This window comes from Solanum dulcamara, chromosome 8 (assembly GCF_947179165.1).
Source record: "Solanum dulcamara chromosome 8, daSolDulc1.2, whole genome shotgun sequence".
Taxonomy (NCBI): Eukaryota; Viridiplantae; Streptophyta; class Magnoliopsida; order Solanales; family Solanaceae; genus Solanum; species Solanum dulcamara.
In genome coordinates, this window is record NC_077244.1 from 57,423,845 (window position 1) to 57,444,363 (window position 20,519).

The 20,519-nt window shown below is 35.6% G+C and overlaps 2 protein-coding genes across 4 annotated transcripts; one reads left to right on the forward strand and one right to left on the reverse strand.

Moving 5' to 3' along the window:
* The first annotated feature begins 803 nt into the window (after positions 1-803).
* On the forward strand, positions 804-4,610 carry LOC129898992 (probable pectinesterase/pectinesterase inhibitor 34). The gene is made up of 3 exons (XM_055973725.1): positions 804-1,889; positions 2,298-2,434; positions 3,654-4,610. Exons 1-3 carry the CDS (start codon positions 934-936, stop codon positions 4,349-4,351), a joined length of 1,791 nt encoding a protein of 596 aa, XP_055829700.1. The 5' UTR covers positions 804-933; the 3' UTR covers positions 4,352-4,610.
* A 10,241-nt stretch (positions 4,611-14,851) lies between these two features.
* On the reverse strand, positions 14,852-18,819 carry LOC129898993 (calcineurin B-like protein 7). Of its 3 annotated transcripts, XM_055973728.1 has the most exons (10): positions 18,545-18,819; positions 18,434-18,508; positions 17,515-17,677; positions 16,806-16,888; positions 16,596-16,655; positions 16,304-16,412; positions 16,105-16,157; positions 15,817-15,897; positions 15,607-15,719; positions 14,852-15,402 (listed from the first exon to the last, which is right to left on the reverse strand). In XM_055973728.1, the coding sequence occupies exons 3-10, from the start codon at positions 17,594-17,596 to the stop codon at positions 15,339-15,341; spliced, it is 645 nt and encodes a 214-aa protein (XP_055829703.1). In that variant the 5' UTR covers positions 17,597-17,677; positions 18,434-18,508; positions 18,545-18,819; the 3' UTR covers positions 14,852-15,338. The 3 variants fall into 3 exon arrangements, with proteins under 3 accessions (XP_055829703.1, XP_055829701.1, XP_055829702.1); XM_055973726.1 differs by lacking the exon at positions 18,434-18,508 and having other exon boundaries at positions 18,607-18,781; XM_055973727.1 differs by lacking the exons at positions 18,434-18,508; positions 18,545-18,819 and adding an exon at positions 18,099-18,243.
* Positions 18,820-20,519: the final 1,700 nt, after the last annotated feature.

The following is a 20,519-nucleotide window of genomic DNA, read 5'->3' on the forward strand; positions in this document are numbered from 1 at the left end:
TCATTATTTTATATTTAATTTATATATGTACAAAAAAATATAGCTATGATAAAATATGTCTAGTTTATATATTTTGAACACATGAACTAAAGATCATGGACTTGCTTTTGTTCTATGGGCACAAATGCAAATAAAACCTTTATTCAATTTGAACCTAATATTTTTTTAACGAAATAAAAAGATATGCTGTATGTGAAATGTCAGCAATTGTTAAAATTTGAAATCATAAATTTTTAAAAATACAAGGATTTTATTATTCAAAAATCTTAAAAGTTGAATATATTTTGAATCTACTTATCTACATTTACCTCCTGATGGACTATGATGTAGGTATGAATTAGAATGAATTGGGCTTTTCTTGAACCCTATATTTATATAAGAAATTAATTAAATATATAATTACAAATTCAATAAATTAAACTGAATTAATCTTTGTACACAAATTTAGAATTCATAAAGTTTAAAAATGCGTTTCGTCATGATTATTTTTTTACTTTTTTTGAAATTGAATTCTGAAAAACACGTTTGATCATATTTTCAAAAAATTTAAAAACTATTCTCTCCAAATTACTCACGAAAAGTTAAAGAATAATTTCGATTTCTATTCATTACTAGACATAACTCTAATTTTTAAATATCATATTTTTATTTTAAAGATAAATTTTCCTTTTCAAATTTCAGAATGAAACATAAGCCGCTTCTAAATTCCTACATGCACCACCCCCTACCCTTGCATAGTTCCACCGTCTAATATATATGCATGATTTTCCTCGGTCTATCCAACACTCAAAATCTTTTGTCACTCACAACAAAGAAAACACTATTCTTGCCCCCCCCCCCCCCTCGCCCAAAGGCTCCATTTGCTCACTCTACTTATTGTCGGCAACTGCATTTCTCTGCTTCCTACTGTATTCGAAAAATTAAAACCCAAAAATGGACTATGCCAGGCTTGGAAAACCCAAGCCTAAAGATCTCTCACGCCGAGAAATACTCCCAAAATTTGAAGAGAATGTCACTTCCAGGCCCAATCACAAGTCCAAACTTCAAATCTTTCTCATTTTCTCTGGCATTCTTATACTTGCTTCTGCAATTTCCGCAGCAGTTTTGGTTAATGTCCGAAGTAAAACGGATGCCCAAGTGCTTCATATTAAGCCCAGTCAGGCAATTTCACGAACATGTAGTCTCACTCGTTTCCCAACACTCTGTTTAAACTCCTTGCATGAATTCCCCGGCGCACTCACCGCCTCCGACGCCGAACTCGTCCACATTTCCGTCAATGCGACGCTCCAGCGTTTTGGCAAGGCGTTTTACATGGCGTCCGATATTAACAGCCTTGACATGGACAAGCGTACAAGGTCCGCTTACGAGAGTTGCCTCGAGCTGTTAGAAGATTCAGTTTATCTTCTATCCCGATCCTTAACTTCCGTTTCTCCCGGCGCCGGAAAATCACCGCCGGGAAACAATAACGACGTGCAAACGTGGCTAAGCGCTGCGCTCACTAATCAGGACACGTGTACGGAGGGTTTCGCCGACGTTACCGGGAATGTGAAGGATCAGATGGCGACAAAGTTGAAGGATTTGTCTCAATTGGTGAGCAATTGCTTAGCCATTTTCGCTGCCGTGAACGGAAACGATGATTTCGCCGGGGTTCCGATTCACAACCGTCGACGTAGATTAATGGGTACTGTTGTGTCAGCGAAAAATGAGAATTTCCCTAAATGGTTGTCACGGAAGGACCGAAAGTTATTGGATGCACCAGTATCGACAATTAAAGCAGATATGATCGTGTCAAAAGACGGTAACGGAACGTTCAAGACAATAGCAGAGGCAATCAAAAAGCTCCCTGATTACAGTACTCGCAGGATAATAATTTACGTCAAGGCAGGAAGGTAAAAAAAAATACTGTACATTATTTAACCTTTTTTGTTATCTTTTGCTTTTTTTACTTCTTCTTACATCCCACGGGATACTCAGTATTCAGTAGTTAATTATAGCATTGATCTTCTCACTTCTTTGTCGTAGTGATGGGAATTATTGAGTTCAATTTTATCCTCGTCATGATATTCTACTAGTTGAAAGTGTTATCGAATTGTCTTAACGGGGATTGCTCGAATCCGTTCTAATTTTGAGTCATTCAAATAACAATAAGGAATAAGGGATGGAAAAGTAAAAAAGAAGAGTTATCGACTTGCCCCCTTCTCTCTCCCTTGAATTGGTCTTAAAATCGTTTTAAATTCGAAATTTCATGAAATATGTGTCGCTCTAGTCTGATGTTTTTTTGTGCATGTAAATGACAGGTATGAAGAAGATATCCTTAAAGTAGGGAGGAAAAAGACGAACGTAATGTTCATAGGTGATGGTAAAGGCCAGACGATGATATCAGGTGGCAAAAGTGTATCACAGAATCTGACGACATTCCATACCGCGTCTTTCGGTATGCCTCTTTAACATTTAGTACTCACTTTCGCTACATTTATTTGTAATAACGGTGATATGTCAATTTATAAGTATCTTGATTATTACATGTCAATTAATTTTTTTTTAAAAATCAAGCATTAATGTCACATTGCTAGGCTGGTGCCTAGCTTTTGGCTCCACTGATTTATATATATGGTTTTCCTAGGCTTGCCTTTAATTACTGTATTTATGTTTTGTGATGTGTGGTGCAAATTGGAAACAGTGGGCATGGGGCGGCCCTCTTCACTTTGCCAGTTTAGCAGCATAGTAGTAGTAGAAATTAGAAAACCCACGTGGCCTTGTCATTGAATTTTTAGCTACTTTGTAATTAAGTCCAATGCACCTCCTCACGTGGTCAGTCGTCATTTGTATTCTATCCTCCAAACATCTTAGTCTAATACTATTTTTATTTTGGTGTAGGAGAAAATAAATGTATGTTGGAATGAAATTGCTACGAATAAAGATGAATTCAAATGACCGATCCCAATTAGTTAATTATTTTGTCAAAACATATGTTTAGATACAATGTTTAAAAAGGTGGAGGCATTAAATTGTGTTGTTTTTACCAATTATGGAAAACGGTGTTTAACGTAACATTAGTCCAGGAGATATATAAAATGTTAGCCCCACAAGTTTTGTTTCTAATAAAATTGTATGAGAATCTATTAAAATCAGAAACATTTGATCCTTATCCATGGCATGATTGGCCTTTTTCCATGTATAATCTGAAAGACCAGTAATATAGAGATAGCGGTAGGCTCATTATTATTTTAAAGAGATAATCACATGTTTGGAGGTGGGGTAATTAATATTCAGGTTCCTCCTAACTGTTACTGTCTTTTGACTCTCTTTCTCTAACCACTTGACTAGATTTATTACTCCGTGCGTCCCGTGTCAATTTTCCTTTTGGATAGTTTGATTAATGTTAAATTAAATTAGATCATTTTAATATTTTGAAAATTTAAATTTAGCTAGTTAAAAATTATGCAAAAAAATATTACAAATTGCAATTTTTTGTATATCAAAGTTTTACATAGAAAAAAGGAATAGTACCATATGAATTGGGACAGAGTTGGTGTTTGTCGCCTCTAGGACTATAATCCATCATACTCTGTTATCATCTCATTAAAATTGGACCATTCTATTTTAACTAAAGAAGGTTCATGGCCTCACAGTGCAACTTTCTTGATCTACAGCGGCAACTGGAGCTGGATTCATTGCAAGAGACATTACATTTCAGAACTGGGCTGGACCAGGCAAGCATCAAGCGGTAGCTCTTCGTATTGGAGCTGATCATGCTGTGATCTATCGCTGCAACATCATTGGATATCAAGACACTCTGTACGTGCACTCCCAGCGCCAATTCTATCGCGAGTGTGATATTTATGGTACTGTTGATTTCATCTTTGGTAATGCAGCAGTGGTCATCCAAAACTGCAGTATTTATGCTCGAAAGCCTATGGACTTTCAAAAGAACACCATCACTGCTCAAAACAGGAAAGATCCCAATCAAAACACTGGCATTTCAATCCACGCTTGCAAAATCGTGGCCACATCTGACCTCGAAGCATCTAAAGGGAGCTTCCCCACGTATCTAGGCCGGCCGTGGAAGTTGTACTCGCGAACAGTTGTCATGTTATCTTACTTGGGTGATCATATACATCCGCACGGTTGGTTAGAGTGGAATGCTACGTTCGCTCTTGATACGTTGTATTATGGTGAGTATATGAATTATGGGCCGGGAGCAGCCGTGGGGCAACGGGTGAAATGGCCGGGATATCGTGTGATCAATTCCACGGACGAGGCCAGCAAGTTCACCGTAGCGCAATTCATTTTCGGATCATCGTGGTTGCCTTCAACTGGGGTGGCTTTCTTGGGAGGGTTGAATACCTGAAATAAATGGTATAAATGAACATACTCCAAGATGGACTTGTATGTTTTGTGCAGTGGTATATGAATAACATGATATGTCCCATTATAGTATTGCCATAGTTATTAGGTCTCTAAATTGAATATGCTCCATTATTGGTGATTCTTGACTGAAGAAACAATATTCCAGATTACAGCTTTCATCATTTAGTAAGTGCATGTAATTTGTTATTATTAGATCATATATACTATATATACCAGCTTACAGATTTTATTTTATTTTTGCAAGTTGCGTCATTTGTCTGTTCTGCTGAAAATAATTATATTATCAAAACTATATATATTAATATACATTTACAGCTAACACTTTGACGGTCGGATAAAAAATATAAGAATCTCATGTTTTACAATGGACTACATTCGATAAAAGTGATGCGCTAAAAATTAATTGGAAAATCCGATGGACTATGTTAGTAAAAACAAATGAAAAGTAAAATATGATCATTGAGGAAGTCCACCAGTAAAATATGATATTTCCTTCTGTGGATGCACAAATGACAGCAACCTGGAATAGACCCGAGGGTGGAAAAGTAAAGCTTGACATTGATGCTAGTTTTAATAAGAATACTGAAAGGCGGCCGGTATTGGAAGTCTAATGAGAAATGGAGCAGGGGATTTTACTTGTTCCACCAAGTGTGACAATATCGTAGTGCTAAGATGGAGGCTGTTAAATTTGGATGTGGACATGGCATCAATAATCGTTTCCACTAATGGCATGCATTGACTTATTGTAAGTTTTCTCGAGGATAGAGGAACTCCTAGGTATCTGAAAGAGAGTGTACCACTAGTGAACTGCAATTTCTCTTAAGAGTTGGTCCTTTAAACTGTCTAGATGTACAAGTAAGGTATAGTGAACTTTTTTTCATATTAGCCTTTAAGGTCAGAGACATCTGATCAGAAGTAGTTGAAAGCCTTCTTCATAAGTTGTATGGATATTCTGTCAGATGTACAATACATGAGAAGGTAATCTGCAAAACAAATATGCATGCACTAGTTCCAGTTTGGAACATTTGGGATGATAATTAGAGTCTAGATTTAATCTGAGTTGATTCACTGATCTGCGGAGGTATTCCATTACTAGAACAAAATAGGATGACACAGGATCACCCTGTCTCAGCTCCTTTTTAGCAGAAAATGTTGAAGTCAGCACACCATTCAGTGGCAATGTATAGCTAATAGTACTCACACTCCATGCTCATATTCACCATCTTGAAAGGGATACCAAACTCCAGTAATAGCATGTGTATTGGTTTTGGTTTGGAAAAATGTGTTTAAGACCTAAATTGAGCGGACTCTTAAATGGTAGGATACTAGCGCTATACTCATGATCATCACTGTTATAATTCAAGTTTTGATGCATCAACAAATCATGAAACTTGATTGGCGGATCTGATCCCATGATCGGTGTGTGTCACATACCAAATGGGAGATAGCTGTAAAAGAAACCATGGGACCTGATCGGGGCAAATCAGAAGAAACTACAAACCATGGGACCTGGTCCAGCTGTAAAAGCTGACACCACCGGCTGTGGTTGGTGGGCAACAGCTGGACGACAGAGACGTCCAGTCAATCAGAAGGTACCAGGTGTTTCGTCCATATATTAAATACTATCTTTGAAACATGAAACAACTTAGTTTTCATACATAATTTTTACAAGGCAAAAGAAAAGTGGTGGTGTGCTCAAAAGAAAGAACACTTCCTCAAGGCAGCAGGGACCTGATCGAGCTACTAGTGAAGTAGTTAGAAAAGTCTACATTAACCTAGGGGTGGTTGTGTAGTGGAAAATAGTCTTATTGCTTAGTTTTCGAGTTATTGCTAGAGCTAGCCTTGATCGGAGTGTTAAAGTCTACGTCAACTAGAGTGAGTTGGGGTAGTGGGCAATAGTCATATTGCTTAGGCTCAAAGTCTTGTGATAGGATGCTGCAAGCATAGGGGTGAAGAGGATTTGTATCTAGTTACATGGGTTGTAATAGATCACTTTGCTCTTGCATCTAGTGATGATTGGTTTGAAATCCTGTTGGACAGGTCATGGTTGTTTCTCCCTTGAGCAAGCAGCTTTTCCACATAAAACTCTTGTCTTGTTCATTACTTGCATAACCTGTCCGTTTCTCGAGCATTCTGTAAATTGACTATATCAAGGGACCTAGTTTCTTGACTTGTGTGGTGGATACATATATTCTATCAATTAGTATTAGAACAGGGCTCTCTAATCGGCTAACACCCAGAGAGATTTCTATAAAAGAATGGCTGCTCCACTGAATTTGGAGGAAGGACAATCATCTACAAGACCCCCTCATTTCAATGGCCAGTTCTATAGCTAGTGGAAAACTCACATGCATGACTTTCTCATGGCTGAAGATAGTGAATTGTGGGATATTGTTCTTGATGGACCTTTTGTTCCCACAACTGAACTGAAGGAAGAAGAGGTTATCAAAATTGTGCCCAAAACTAGGCAACAATACAGTGAAGCTGACAGGAAGAAAATTGAGAAGAACTACAAGGCTAAAAAGCTTCTTGTATGTGGTATTGGAGCTAAAGAATATAATAGAATCTCAACATGTGAGTGAGCCAAAGAGATCTGGGAATGTTTGAAGAATGCTTATGAGGGAACTGAGCAAGTTAAAGAATCCAAAGTTGATATACTAACCACCCTGTATGAGAATTTTGTCATGAATGAAGGAGAGACCATTCATGAAATGTACACCAGATTCTTTTCTATAAGCAATGAGTTGTGATGTCTGGGAGAACCTATTAGTCAAAGCAAGCAGGTACGAAAGGTTCTAAGAGTTCTTCCAAAGTCATGGAAAAGCAAGGTGGATGCTATTACTGAGGCTAAGGATCTGAAGACCCTTACCATGGATGTACTTATTAGAAATCTTCAAACCCATGAGTTAAATAAGCAGCACGATGGTTATAAAAAGGACAATAATAAGGACAAGTCCTTAGCTTTAAAGTCTGATCAAAGTGATGATGATGATGAAGAAGAGGATATGACCTACTTGACTCACAGATTTCACAAGATTGTGAGAAAGCATGGTGGGTTTATGAAGAAGGGGAAACACCAGCAGGTCAGCAAATTGAAATGACCTATGTCATAAGTGTGGGAAGTCTAGACATTTCATCAGAGATTGTCCCTTGAACAAGCAGGAACATAAAGAATACATCAACCCTGGAGGAAACATAAATAGAAGAAGGGACTTGGTCCCTGAGAAGTCAAGAAGAAGGGCTTCTATTGACTATGTGGTAAAAAGAACTCTAGCTGTTTGGGGAAATTCCTCAAGTAATTCTGAAGAGTCTGAACATCTAGAGGATGTCTCCATATTGGATGTCAAGAATGATGAAAATGTGTTCGATAGTATGTTTGCCTTTATGGCAAAATCTGAAGATGAAGCTGATGAAAAGGTAACCTTGCTTGACCTCAAAGAAAATCTTAATTGTTATTCCATCAAGAAACTAAGAAAATTGGCTGGTGTCTTGATTGACTCACTCTATGAGTTAACTACTGAAAAAGATTTTCTCAATAATAGCATTGATATATTTCAAGATGAGAAAATTGCTTTAGTCACTCAAATGATTGAGTTGGAACAAAAAATTATTATGCTGGATACTGAGAATAACCATCTCAGTGAAATGATGAAGAAAAACCCTCTAACTGATGTCAAGTTAAAGGGTAAGGCAAATAAAATCAAGATGGAACTTGAAGAGAGTTTGAAGAACTCTGAGTTAAATTAGCATTATCACTAGAGAGAAACCTTCAGCTAGAAAGAGACCTGGTTAGAGTCAAGCAGAAGTTAGACATGGCTCTAAAATGGGACAACTCTTCAAATATGTTGACTAATCTAATCAACCAGGGACAAAATGATATAAGAGGTCTTGGATGTCCAAGAATGAAATCTCCTTCCAATCCACATAGCAAACATGTTGCTGTAGTTGATGATCTGTTGTATATTCTCTGTGGTATAAATGAGCATCTTAAAAAGGATTGTGAAGTATTCAGAAAAAGCGTGAATAAATCCTCAGAATATTCTAAGCAGAAAGAAAACCCGAAGAAGGGACCTGGTCCAAGCATCTAAATGAGAAAACAAAACTTGCCCTTCTAGACTAAAAAAACACTGATTACACCATTATCTGCGTTTTGGGAGCTCAAGCTTAAATGGATTCCCAAACCTAACAAGTAATCTATTTTGTAGGAGAAGTCTAGAGAAAGCAGTCAATGATGGTTCATGGATAATCGATGTTCCAAGCACATGACTGAAAGGACTAAAAACTTCTTCTCACTTAAGGCAGTACAAAGTGGTAGGGTGGTAGTGTCTCTTTTGAAAATGGAAAGAAGGGATGCATTCTTGATTTTGGTAGAACTGTGGCATAAAAGACTAGGGCATGTGAGCACATCCTTGTTAAATAAACTTGTAACATGAGACCTGGTCCGTCCTAAAATGCTGAAGAAAGTGACCAAGCTCAACTTGAAGCTACAGACTGATCAGATGTTGAAGATTGTGATCTTCCCAATCATGTGCTGAAAGCTGACAAAGCTCCTTATGAACTGAAATAGGGGACCTGGTTGATAGAAAGAGCAACTAAGAAATTACTCATTTTTTTATGGGGCACAATGAAGCAAAATTCAGTGGATCATTTCACAGCTAAAATAGAATATGTAGCAGCCCCATCATGTTTTGCTTAGTTCCTATGGAACAAGCAACAACTCACAAATTTTGAGATAGTCTCTTATATTGTCCCACTCTTGTATGACAACACTAGTACATTGAACATGGCTAAGAATCTAATGTATCACAAAAGAACCAAGCACATTGATGTGGGGCATCACTTTTGAGGGTCAATGTGGAGAAGAAAAATATTTGCATACAATTCTTCAATACTGAAGATCAAGTGGTTGACATCCTCATAAATACTTTTAACAGGGATCAGGTGAGAAAAACAAGCTGAAGTTAGGGTTGATCAAGTTGAATTGAACTATCCTAGCTAATATTTTCAACTCTCTCATTGGCTATGATTAAGGAACAGGTATCCTTGTTAGCAATGTGTATCTTTTGGTCTAAATTCAGTCTTATACCTTTTGCAGGTATACACACATGGTGAACTAGCTAAGAAAGAAAAGCTGATGGGACAGACTCAAGGCAAGTATCCCTCAAACGAGTTCAAGAGAGGGACCAGGTCCTTCCTCAAAGGTTAGTATCAAACTTATTATTGTTTTAAATGCCTTTGAGAACTGTTCAAAAATGCCATGTGCCTTTTTTCACCTCTCTAATTCATTGTAACATATCTTACAATATCTCAACCATCTTCTTTTAATTCATCCCTTGAAAATAAGAACCCATATCTTTTCAGAATCTTAATTTTTGGCTTTTCAGTCATGTTGTCTCTTTTCCTTCACTTCTCCTAAGACAACATTTATTTCTTCTAGGTCCCATAAGTTCCTGATTTGGCTATATCTGACTCTCTCTTAGAGACAAATCACTAGTCTCAACCTGATCCTGTTCCTACAGCTGCAACTGAACGTATGTTTGATGGTGACCTATCAAAAAAATGAAAATAAAATAGATCAAGATTATTTATTGAACAAGGTCTTCTCTTATTGAATGTGAGTGTGTTAAGGAAAGAATGGACAACAAAATAGAGTCCCAAGTATCAAAACTTTTTGGGACAACAAAAGAAACAAAATGCAGAATCTGGAGGAGATGATAGTTGTAGTGGCAAGGCGTGAGGCTGAAATTACTAATTTGAAAGTCACCTGGCAGCAAGTCCTGACTCAGGGACCAGGTTATGATAAGAATTTTCAAAAATAAAATGCTTATTTGAAGGCAGAAGTTCATCTCTTAACTGCTGAAAATAATAGTCTCACTGTGAAGTGGAGGACCTGACCAAACAATTGTTATATGCTTATGCTGCTGAAAATGAGCGCATGATGATGGTTCTCCATTCTCTTCATCCTCATCCTCCCTCTTTCTAGTCCTACTTTCTTTGCTTTCTATCCTAAGTACATTTCTTTGCTATCTCCATGGCTATAACTGATCAGTTCCCTTATGCATTTTTGTTAATGCAATGTTTTTGATGCTATTCTAATGAATTATGAATGAAAACTTGTCTCTCTGTCTACTATTTTTCTTTTCTTGCTCTTGGCTAGTTCATCAATGTTAGTATTGTCCAGTGGCCATGAATTTACCGAGAGTGCGTATTATTTTACTTGTTTTACTGTTCTAACTTTTTTATGTTGCCAAAATGAGGAAGAAGTATTAATGACAGGTAGCCAATTCGGATCAAGGGATCTGGTTCATATGAAAGAGGGAATATAATGTCAATAAGGGGAAATAGTTTGTCATCATCAAAAAGGGAGAAAATGGTGTATCTTGGGTTTTGATGATTTAACAAACTATCGTTCAACAAAATAATGCAAAGAGGGACATGGGAGACAAGAAATGCATACTGATAGGGGGAAGTTATGTGTTCATGTTATGTATTCATGATATGTCTCGAAGTTATGTGACAGAGGAAACTGCCTAACAGGGGAATGTATGAGGGACTTGGTCAGAGTGATAGGGGGAATTGAGTTGTGTTCATAGTATGTCTCGAAGCAATGTGCCAGGAGGACCAGCTACCTGTTTTCAGAAATATGAACACAAGTCCACATGGTTTATCATCATCAAAAAAAAGGAAAAATATTATAATTCAAGTTTTAATGCATCAACAAACCATGGGACCTGATTGGCGTACCTGGTCCCATGATCGGTGTGTGTCACATACCAAATGAGAGACAGTTGTAAAAGAAATCATGTGACCTGATCGGGGCAAATCAGAAAAGACTACAAACCATGAGACCTAATTAGGGGACTTGGTCGATCTGGTCCAACTGTAAAAGCTGTCACCACCTGCTGTGGTTGGTGGACAGCAACTGGACGACAGAGATGTCCAACCAATTAGAAGGTACCAGGTGTTTCGTCCATATGCTAAAAAGTGATGTGTGTGCTCAAAAGAAAGAACACTTCCTCAAGGCAGTAGGGACCTGATCGAGCTACTATTGAAGAATAATTTTAGGTTGTTACTTTGTTGTAATGTTGAGTCTAGTGTGCTAAACATTGTAAAATCAGTTCTTATCATATAAAAGAATATTGATTACTTCTCTTTGTACTTTGTCATTGTGACTTCTTTGCTAGAGTTAGCATTGAAGTAGTTAGAAAACTCTATATTAACCTAGGGGTGGTTGTGTAGTGGTGTAACATCCCTAAAAAATGCCCACAAAATACCTTTATAATGACTTGGAAATGGGCTGCTCATGTAACGTATTATTCTTAATTTTTTTAAAAAATTCGAGTTTGGAATATCAATCAGGGGGGTCAAAACCTGCGAGAAAATGGTCTCGGTAGATTTTTAGGACCCGTAGATCGGAAGATAGATTTTTGGAAAAACCAAAAAATAGTGTGGTCCGTGACAGGACCGCGTCGCAGACCTGGGAAGCAGTTCCATCCGAGTTGGTCGCGACAGGACCGCGTCGCGGACCTGGAAAGGCTTCCTGGCCGAATTTAAGTTTTTTTAAGGGCGTTTTAGACTTTTTTCAAATTATTAGTTAATGAATCTAGACGTTCTTAGGACCTAATTCAACTCTATAAATTAAACTAAACCTCTAATTCAATTCATTCTTCTACAATTCATCTATCAAATATTTCTCTCTCTACAAAAAGGCTCTCAAGGGTTTCCATTGAAGACTTCAAGCAAATTCACTCAATTTCTCCATCAAAATTCTCAAGTTTTTCCAAATTAATTTGTGTTCTCACTCAAGGTATGTGGGTATTGATTTATGGATCCTTTCACCCATAAAATCTAATCAATTTCTCAAGGTTTTCTATCAAATTAAAGTATGGTATTTTATGAATTTTGTGAATTCCAATTGCATGAATTTTGATTTAAAGCATGATCATGAGTCTATTTTGATATAATTTGATGGTTATTGAATTAAATTGAAGATTTTTTTTCATGAATTCTCCTATTTTAATTTCTAGGGTTCATGGTGCAAATTATGAGTATCTTCAATTATACTTCTAAACGATATTATCTATATGAATTATGTATGGGCTGATATAAAGTTTATGATCATGCATGTTTTCAAGTTAATTTCATGATGTTTAAGTCAATTGATCATGCATTCATGACATACCCTAATTCCAAGTTCAAGCTATGGTCATGAATTTTCAAAGTATGAATTATGACCAAGTATTTCCATTATGATCATGAATTATAAGTATGTTTCAAGGTATGAATTTCATGCAAGTTATGAAAAGGTGATTTAGGACCATATGTGGTGACCTAAGGCCTAAAAGGTGACTTAGGACCCTATGTGGTGACCTAAGGCCTAACGATATGAATTATGCAAATATGATTGTAATGATGAAAGGACAATTCTCACATTACAAGTATGTTATGAAAATGAACTATTCTATGATTTCAAGCCTATGATCATGACTATGATATATGATATTATGATCTTATGTTATGTATGTATTCCGTGAGATTTGACTTAGCACCGAGTGGACTTGAGGTGGGGGCCCTACCAAAAGCCTTAGTAGCAGCCCCATGTCCCATAAACTACGTGCCACCGTAGGTTTGCCTTTATGGCCTAGCTAGTGGATCCACATATAGCACATGTTCATGATTAGGAGTCTACCTTGGCAAAGTAGCCTCCTCCTTCTCGATGTGGGTATCATCGAATTCCATGTTATAGCTCGTATGGTCTTATTGTCGGTTATGGTTCCTATCCCACATATGTATGATTTCTTAAGTATGTTATGATGATTGAACTTATGCTTTTAAATGCTTTGGTCAATATGATTTTCTCATGACTTTACGTATTCCATCTTATCATGTGATTTACTTGACCTTTGCATTCCATGATTTACGTTGCATGTCACGCCCTCATACGTAGTACATTCCAACGTACTAATGCATACTTTTTTCCTACATTGTCTCATAATGTAGGAGTTGAGGTTGAAGATCCTTATCGTCCACGTAACTAGTAGGCGTTCCTATTCAAAAGTGTTGTGGTGAGTCCTCATTGATCGGAGACTAGTTTCAAGTTGGTTACTATTTTCTTTTAAAAGGACTTGTGTTTACGTTGTAAATTTGAGGGTGAGCTAGGGACATGTCTTAGCCCCCGTCCATACTCATGTTTAGAGGCATCTAGTTAGACATATGTTTGAGTCTATGTTGTCATAAAACATTTTCAGATTTCTATTCATGATTTAAACTCTCTTATGATGTTTCCTCTTTTATATTTTACCTTATGTATGCTTATGATATGTACAAGAGGCTTGGTTGGAGCCCTTAGGGGTTTCAATCGCCGTGTTACGACTAGGCCCTAGGTCGGGTCGTGACAAGTGGGAAATAGTCTTACTGCTTAGTTTTCGAGTCATTGCTAGAGCTAGCCTTGATCGGAGTGTTAAAGTCTACGTCAACTAGAGTGAGTTGGGGTAGTGGGCAATAGTCATATTGCTTAGGCTCAAAGTCTTGTGATAGGATGTTGCAAGCATATGAGTGAAGAGGATTTGTAACTAGTTACATAGGTTGTAATAGATCACTTTGCTCTTGCATCTAGCGAAGATTGGTTGGAAATCCTTTTGGGCAGGTCGTGATTGTTTCTCCCTTGAGCAAGGAGTTTTTCCACGTAAAACTCTTGTCTTGTTCATTACTTGTATTAGCTGTCCGTTTCTTGAGCATTCTGTAAATTGACTGTGTCAAAGGACCTGGTTCCCTGACTCGTGTGGTGGACGCATATATTCTATCAATCACCATTAGGGCTGCGTGATGAGGATTCCTGAATTAAGGGTCTTCTTCATTTATACGTAAACAGATGTGTTCCTTTGTACTACTGATGCAGGCAAGGTTTGCTTTTCTTAATAAGGATTAGGGTCCCATGTGATCCATTGTCTTAAAGCTGGTATACAGATGCTTTTCACAAGTTCATTTCTCTCTTTAAATTTATGTTAGGTGCCAAAGGTTTTTAGCATGAAGGATGTTATGATGCACAACTCTTACTATAGATATAATGTTTTAGAAGGCAACATTGTAACTCAGCCTGGTATTCACCCTAGACAAGGCACTCTAAATGTATTGAGACCTGAGGAGGAGCTTGTCTCATGATGCTTACAGGCATGCAGGTGTGTGTCTAAGGCCTAATACATGAGGTGCATCCAACAGTTTTTGCGCACTCGTGTGTTAATAGCCTTGTAGACGCTCGAAACTTCTTCACCAACTCTTTACTCCCCCAAAACACTTCTCATTATCACAGATCTAAAATTGGAGGATGTTGTCACTCAAAATTAGAGTCTTAACATCGGATTCCTTGACTAAGAATACAAAAGGGTGAAATGTAAAATAATAGTCAGTCTCCATCTGGGAGACCGATAATTGGGCATCATTTGACATTGCTTGAAGTTGCAAACTTCCAGAATGAGTACAGTGAATAGTAAATGATGTTATATCAAATTGAATGTCATTTCTAAGTACACTAGATCAAAGAAGAGAAGAAATGAGCAACTAATGTCAAAACTTTAGCCTATAGGCTGGAAAACAAGAGGAAGGGGGGGTTGGAATAACTAGAATATGGAAAATGCAGTGTTACAATTATATACAGCAGTCAGCAGCCTAGCTTGAACCCATGAAAAAAATCATTAGCATCATCTTGCTGAGCGAGTGGAGATAGCCGAGAAGCCATGATGTGCCCCTTCAATACTATATCAGAGAAATTCCCTGTGGGCTTTTGGCCAAATCCACTTGACCCAGTAAACTCAATCTTGTCTGGTGAAACTCAAAATTATCAATATAAAACCTGATGTTCTTCTGATTATTGAAATCCTTTGCACTGTATTGAATCGGAGCATCCAAACACCAATGTGGAAGAGGCCATTTGACATGACCTTCAGAGACTTGTATTTACGCGCACAAGTCTAAATTTCTGAATCATCAACCTCAGAGCTTACCACAAAGCTGGGGAATGCTAAAGTTATGTCCCTGAAAAAAGCCAGGCCACCATATCAGTATCAGGTAATACTAATAGCAATGTATGTTACTTTTCTCGACTATCCAAATGGCTTGCAGAAAAATAACTTCAATTTAGACATTTCATGAGAAAGGACGAAATATAAAAGGAAGTCTCCGAGATTATCATAGTTAAAAAGCACGATGAACCTGAGTTTTCATTGATGCCACACTTACATCAGATAGGGAAGTGTCATATTCTTTAGAAGAGATGGATTCTTTGAAACAAATTCCTTCCACTCTTCTGGATCTATCCTTCCATCACCCTTTGTATCTGCATCACCAAACGTCTGGTGCACAAGATAAAGATAGAACATGAATAAACAGCAAAGGAGTGCATAGTGACAATTGGGTGAAAGATAGTTTAAACTTTCAAGTAGTCTTCACCTTGTCTACAATCATCTCAACTGCGTCATCTGAAAGAACCAAGTCTGATTCATGCAGCAGTGCCAATACCATCTCTTTCAACTGCAAATTATATCCATGCAGCGTAGAGATTATTACGTTTAGCTAACATGCTTTGCTAGTAGTAATATCGCCAATTTTGTTCCTTTCTCAGGAAAAGGAAAATATTTTAAAGCAAAAGACTGGGAGTGTTTGTATTCAGCCTAACAATGATTGTCAAGAGGAGGGGAGCATAGAGTAGCATAATGCATATATAGTTGCGATACCAACCTCTTCTCTCTCGATATAACCAGTGTGCCTTAGATCATATAATCTGAATGCAACTGCAAAGATATTAAGCTAGAGGCATCAATGTCAACAAATAGGCATACATAATACAATTCATTAGAAGACTGAAAGTGAGAAAATGAGAACTAAGTGAAAGGCACCATTATCAATTGTATAAAAGCTAACAAAGTTCATTTCTTACACGACATTTTATCAGCTACTGGTGCATTAGGGTGGAAAATACCCAGTGATCGGACAAATTCCCCGAACTCAATCACTCCATTGTGCTTAATATCAAAAAGATCAAATATCTGCATAATAAGATGAACACAAAATGGAGGAATTGAGAAAAGAAACAATAAAATTGTCCAATCAAATGGAAGAGAAGCAGTAGACTTCCAGCATAAGAGTTGATGAGTCAAACTAATTAATCAACAATGCACAAGATTCATCTACAGAGACCATTTGAATGAAAAGTTGGCCGAGAAACGTACCCTATCTGCAAACAGATTTTTCTTTTTTTGGTTCCTGAAGAGTGCTATCTGAAACTCTTCCTGATGCAAGATGGGATTGCAAGAATTAGAATAGGTAGCCATAACACATTATAGACTTATCAACTAGCTAAGTACTATATCAATCATACATTTAAGAATCCAAAACATGGAAAATATGTGTATTTCTATTTGCAAGCAATAGAGATATACCTTATGAATGAGTCCATCATCAATTATGCAGCTGCTTATTCTTTTGAACAACTCATATAATGCTTCGACTTCACTCACTGTAACTGCAATATTTTTTAACACAGTTCCTAAATGATTAGCAGTTGTAGTAAGAGGTTACTGATAATCAAACCTATTTCATGTTTCTATCTATTTTTCACATCCATGCTATTGAACTTAGTGATGGACACAATAAAATTGCCAGTAAATCAACCAAATTGACAAACCAGACCATACCTCTCGTTTTCAGATGACATCATATCATGGTTTTCATAGTAAAAAGATTTGTGGGTTTTTTTTCTCAACCAATGTTCATTGAAAGTCTCGTGGATGAAATGCTATCAGAAGTCTTTCGATTATAAAATTAAATTCACTTTCTAAGATTTGGAGGCCTGTCGGATGTGATCCTTATCTTTAGCTCAACTTTTTTTCCCCTCTAATACCTCAAAATTCTTCTTTTTAACTATCTGATAAAGGAGGGCAGGATGTGCACAGGCATAAAATAATCTATATTGGCAAAAGGTACATACTACATATTATGGAATACCAACGGTGCTCGACTGCTTCTCTAAGGCCATATAATTTGCAATCTAACTAAACTAGCAGAACTTGACAGCTAGGAAACAAGTGCATTATGCTTTCAACTTGAGTGACACAACATGAACGAGATTCTTAAATGATTCATACTCACAAGGTGTCTCAGCAGCAAGCAGAGTGGGCTCCTCATAACCGGGTGTGTATTGGAGTGTTGTTTTTGAGTGAAAGCAGCCCATTAGAACATAGTAGTAGTAATAGCAAAAGATTGTTTTAGAAATAAATATATTGATCCAGATAGACTTCAGATAACAATCCACCTGCCACAATTAAGATTAGGTCATTAATACTTTAAAAGAAACAAGATAGATAGTGAGTTAGAAGCAGCAGCCTAAGGATCAGCCCCGTTTAGGCAGAGAGGCTTAACAATTTAGATATGCATTATCATCACAGATTTAGATGAGAAAACTTACTTCATCAATGACATCTCAATATTTAGCCTAACATTTTTTAGTCAATGGCTAAGGCAACAATGCTTGTTTACACTTACTATAAGCGTAGTAGATCATGATGTAGGCTAATATTATACATTTATATCTAATTATTAATCAACTTTGAATTCAGGGGGATAATACAGAGTTTTAAATGAGATAGAGACCACTTGTTAAACTATAGAAGCCATAAATATAACAAAATTTCTAGAAAAGTACAAAACAATGATGAGTTATATCATAAAATTACCTCCAGAGAAAGAGTATGAGTCTAAAAGCAGAAGCAAATGAACTAAAGAAGAATCCCTGTCTACCCTTTAATCTTAGGGCTTAGTTTTAAAATTTTGAGAGAACATTTCAAATTGATGCTTTAGTTTTGAAGAAAACAAAACCAAAAGTCAGTACATGCACCTTATATCCAGGAAAAAAGTGGTCCAATTTTATAATAATTTTATTTTCTGGAATAATAATACCAAGATAAATCTGACGAGCTCTGCTAAACTTGTATGACAAATTATGGAGAAAAGAAAAGACCAACAACAGAAGAAAAATCACAATGAAATTGAATTCAAGAATGAGAATAACCTAATAATGATGATCTTGGGTGTTGGACAAAAAAAACCCATTATGTTTGTTGCATTGCTCATCACAACAGAATACCTAATTTATTAAACAAATGTAGAAATCAAAATATACCTAATTTATTAAACAAATGTAGAAATCAAAATTTCATCTTTTTTATTTTAAGGTCAAGTCACCTGAAAAATGAGAGTGGATCTTTCGGAACTGCAAGTCTGCAATTTTTTGTGTAACTATATTTATATATATACACACACATTCAAGATTTCAAGTAGGCAGCCAATTAATTGTGTAAATACAAATTTGAGATCTTTATTTTTATCTTTCCTGTTAAGTAAAAGGCATCGTGCTGTTGCAAGTTGTAAATACACCAAATATAAGTATTATTTTTATTTTTTTTGTCAAAGTTGATGAGCTTTCAAAAACTTCGCTTTCAGCCTAAACGTGCGTGAGATACCCAAAGTTTTGTGTAACAAATATGTAAATCACATAAATATTTGTGTTTGAATTTGATATTCGATCACATGCTCAATTAACTCGGACATGATTAGAAATTTATTTTTCATTATAACGTAAGAATTGAAAAAAGGAGATGGTTTTATAATATATTTTCATTTTTTCAAATATTGTACACATTGATTTTTTATTTCTTGATATAAAATTTTGAAAAGATTTCTAATGGACCATGAAAATAATTAATTCTCATAATACTCAGAGTAAACATAAATTTTAAATATAAAAGAAATATTATTTTTTTAGTCTCAATGTATATAAAGGTGCTTGATAATCTGTAATAAATATAATCTTCGGAGAACTCATTTAAAAAATGGAAAATAACACTTATACCCCAAAAAAGAAAAAGTATTTACTATTAAACATAGCATTATTTTTATATTTTATTTATTTTAAAATGACATAAATTTATTTTAAAATCACGCTGACATCAATGCTCATCCTACATGATAATAATGGGGTGTCAATATACCAACGAAGTATTATAGAGGATTACGCTCAGTCCTACATCATATTGATATGGTATCACTATACCGACGGAGTATCACAAAGAATATATTTTCTAGTAATTTAGAGTTTAATAAATAAGATTGTAATTTTAATAATTTTTTCTTAATTGTTTTATATTTATTCTTAAGAAATAGCTCAATCCTGTATAATACTAATAGGGTATCAATATATTGATGGAGTATCATAGAGAATTAAACTCAATCTTATATGATATCGATATGGTATCAATATACCAATGGAGTATCACAGATGATTATTTCATAGCAATGATGCTAACATCAGCATGACGTCATATGCGAAATAAAAAAAATAGGGAAGAGGGTAAATAGTTTGGGTCATGGGTCTATTAAAGATAAATAATTTGGATTGAGTCCAATTTGAATAAATAGTTTCACAACTGAGTTTATTTTGTGTAATTTTTCCTTTAATAAAAAAATTACTTAAATACACAATTTGTTTTACCATATTCTTTAAAATTTCCAACCATTTAAAAAAAATTATAAAAATCTCCACTTTCTTTTATTCTACGATACTTCACTTTACACGATGTACCCAAATTCCAATAAATTTAAAAGATTTTTATAATTTTTAAAAAATATAATTAACTTTTAATACTATAAGATTTGAATAATCCTTCCTTAAAAAAAAACTGGCAAATCACGCTTGGGCCTTGGCAAATCATGCTTTGGCCTGACTAAAGAAAAAGTATGTGTATTTTGTGAGGATGTCTATATATACAATATTTTATTAGGTATTCTATTGTATATTACTCTCACTATTCCATATTAACTGAATTTCTAGAGTTTTTTTCATTATTCAAAATAATTAAATTATTCAAAATTTTTAAAAAAATGTTTGAATCTTTTTCAATATTTACCCTTTGTATTAATAAAGTTTTATAATTTTCTAGATGTTAAACTACACTACTTATAAAATTATATTCAAATAAGAGATTATTTGTATTTATGATTTCACATTTAATCATATTTATGAGGCTGATTAAATAAAAAGATAATAGAGAAAAATATAGTTCAAATTTTGTCATTAAATTCTTTTTTTAATATGTGTG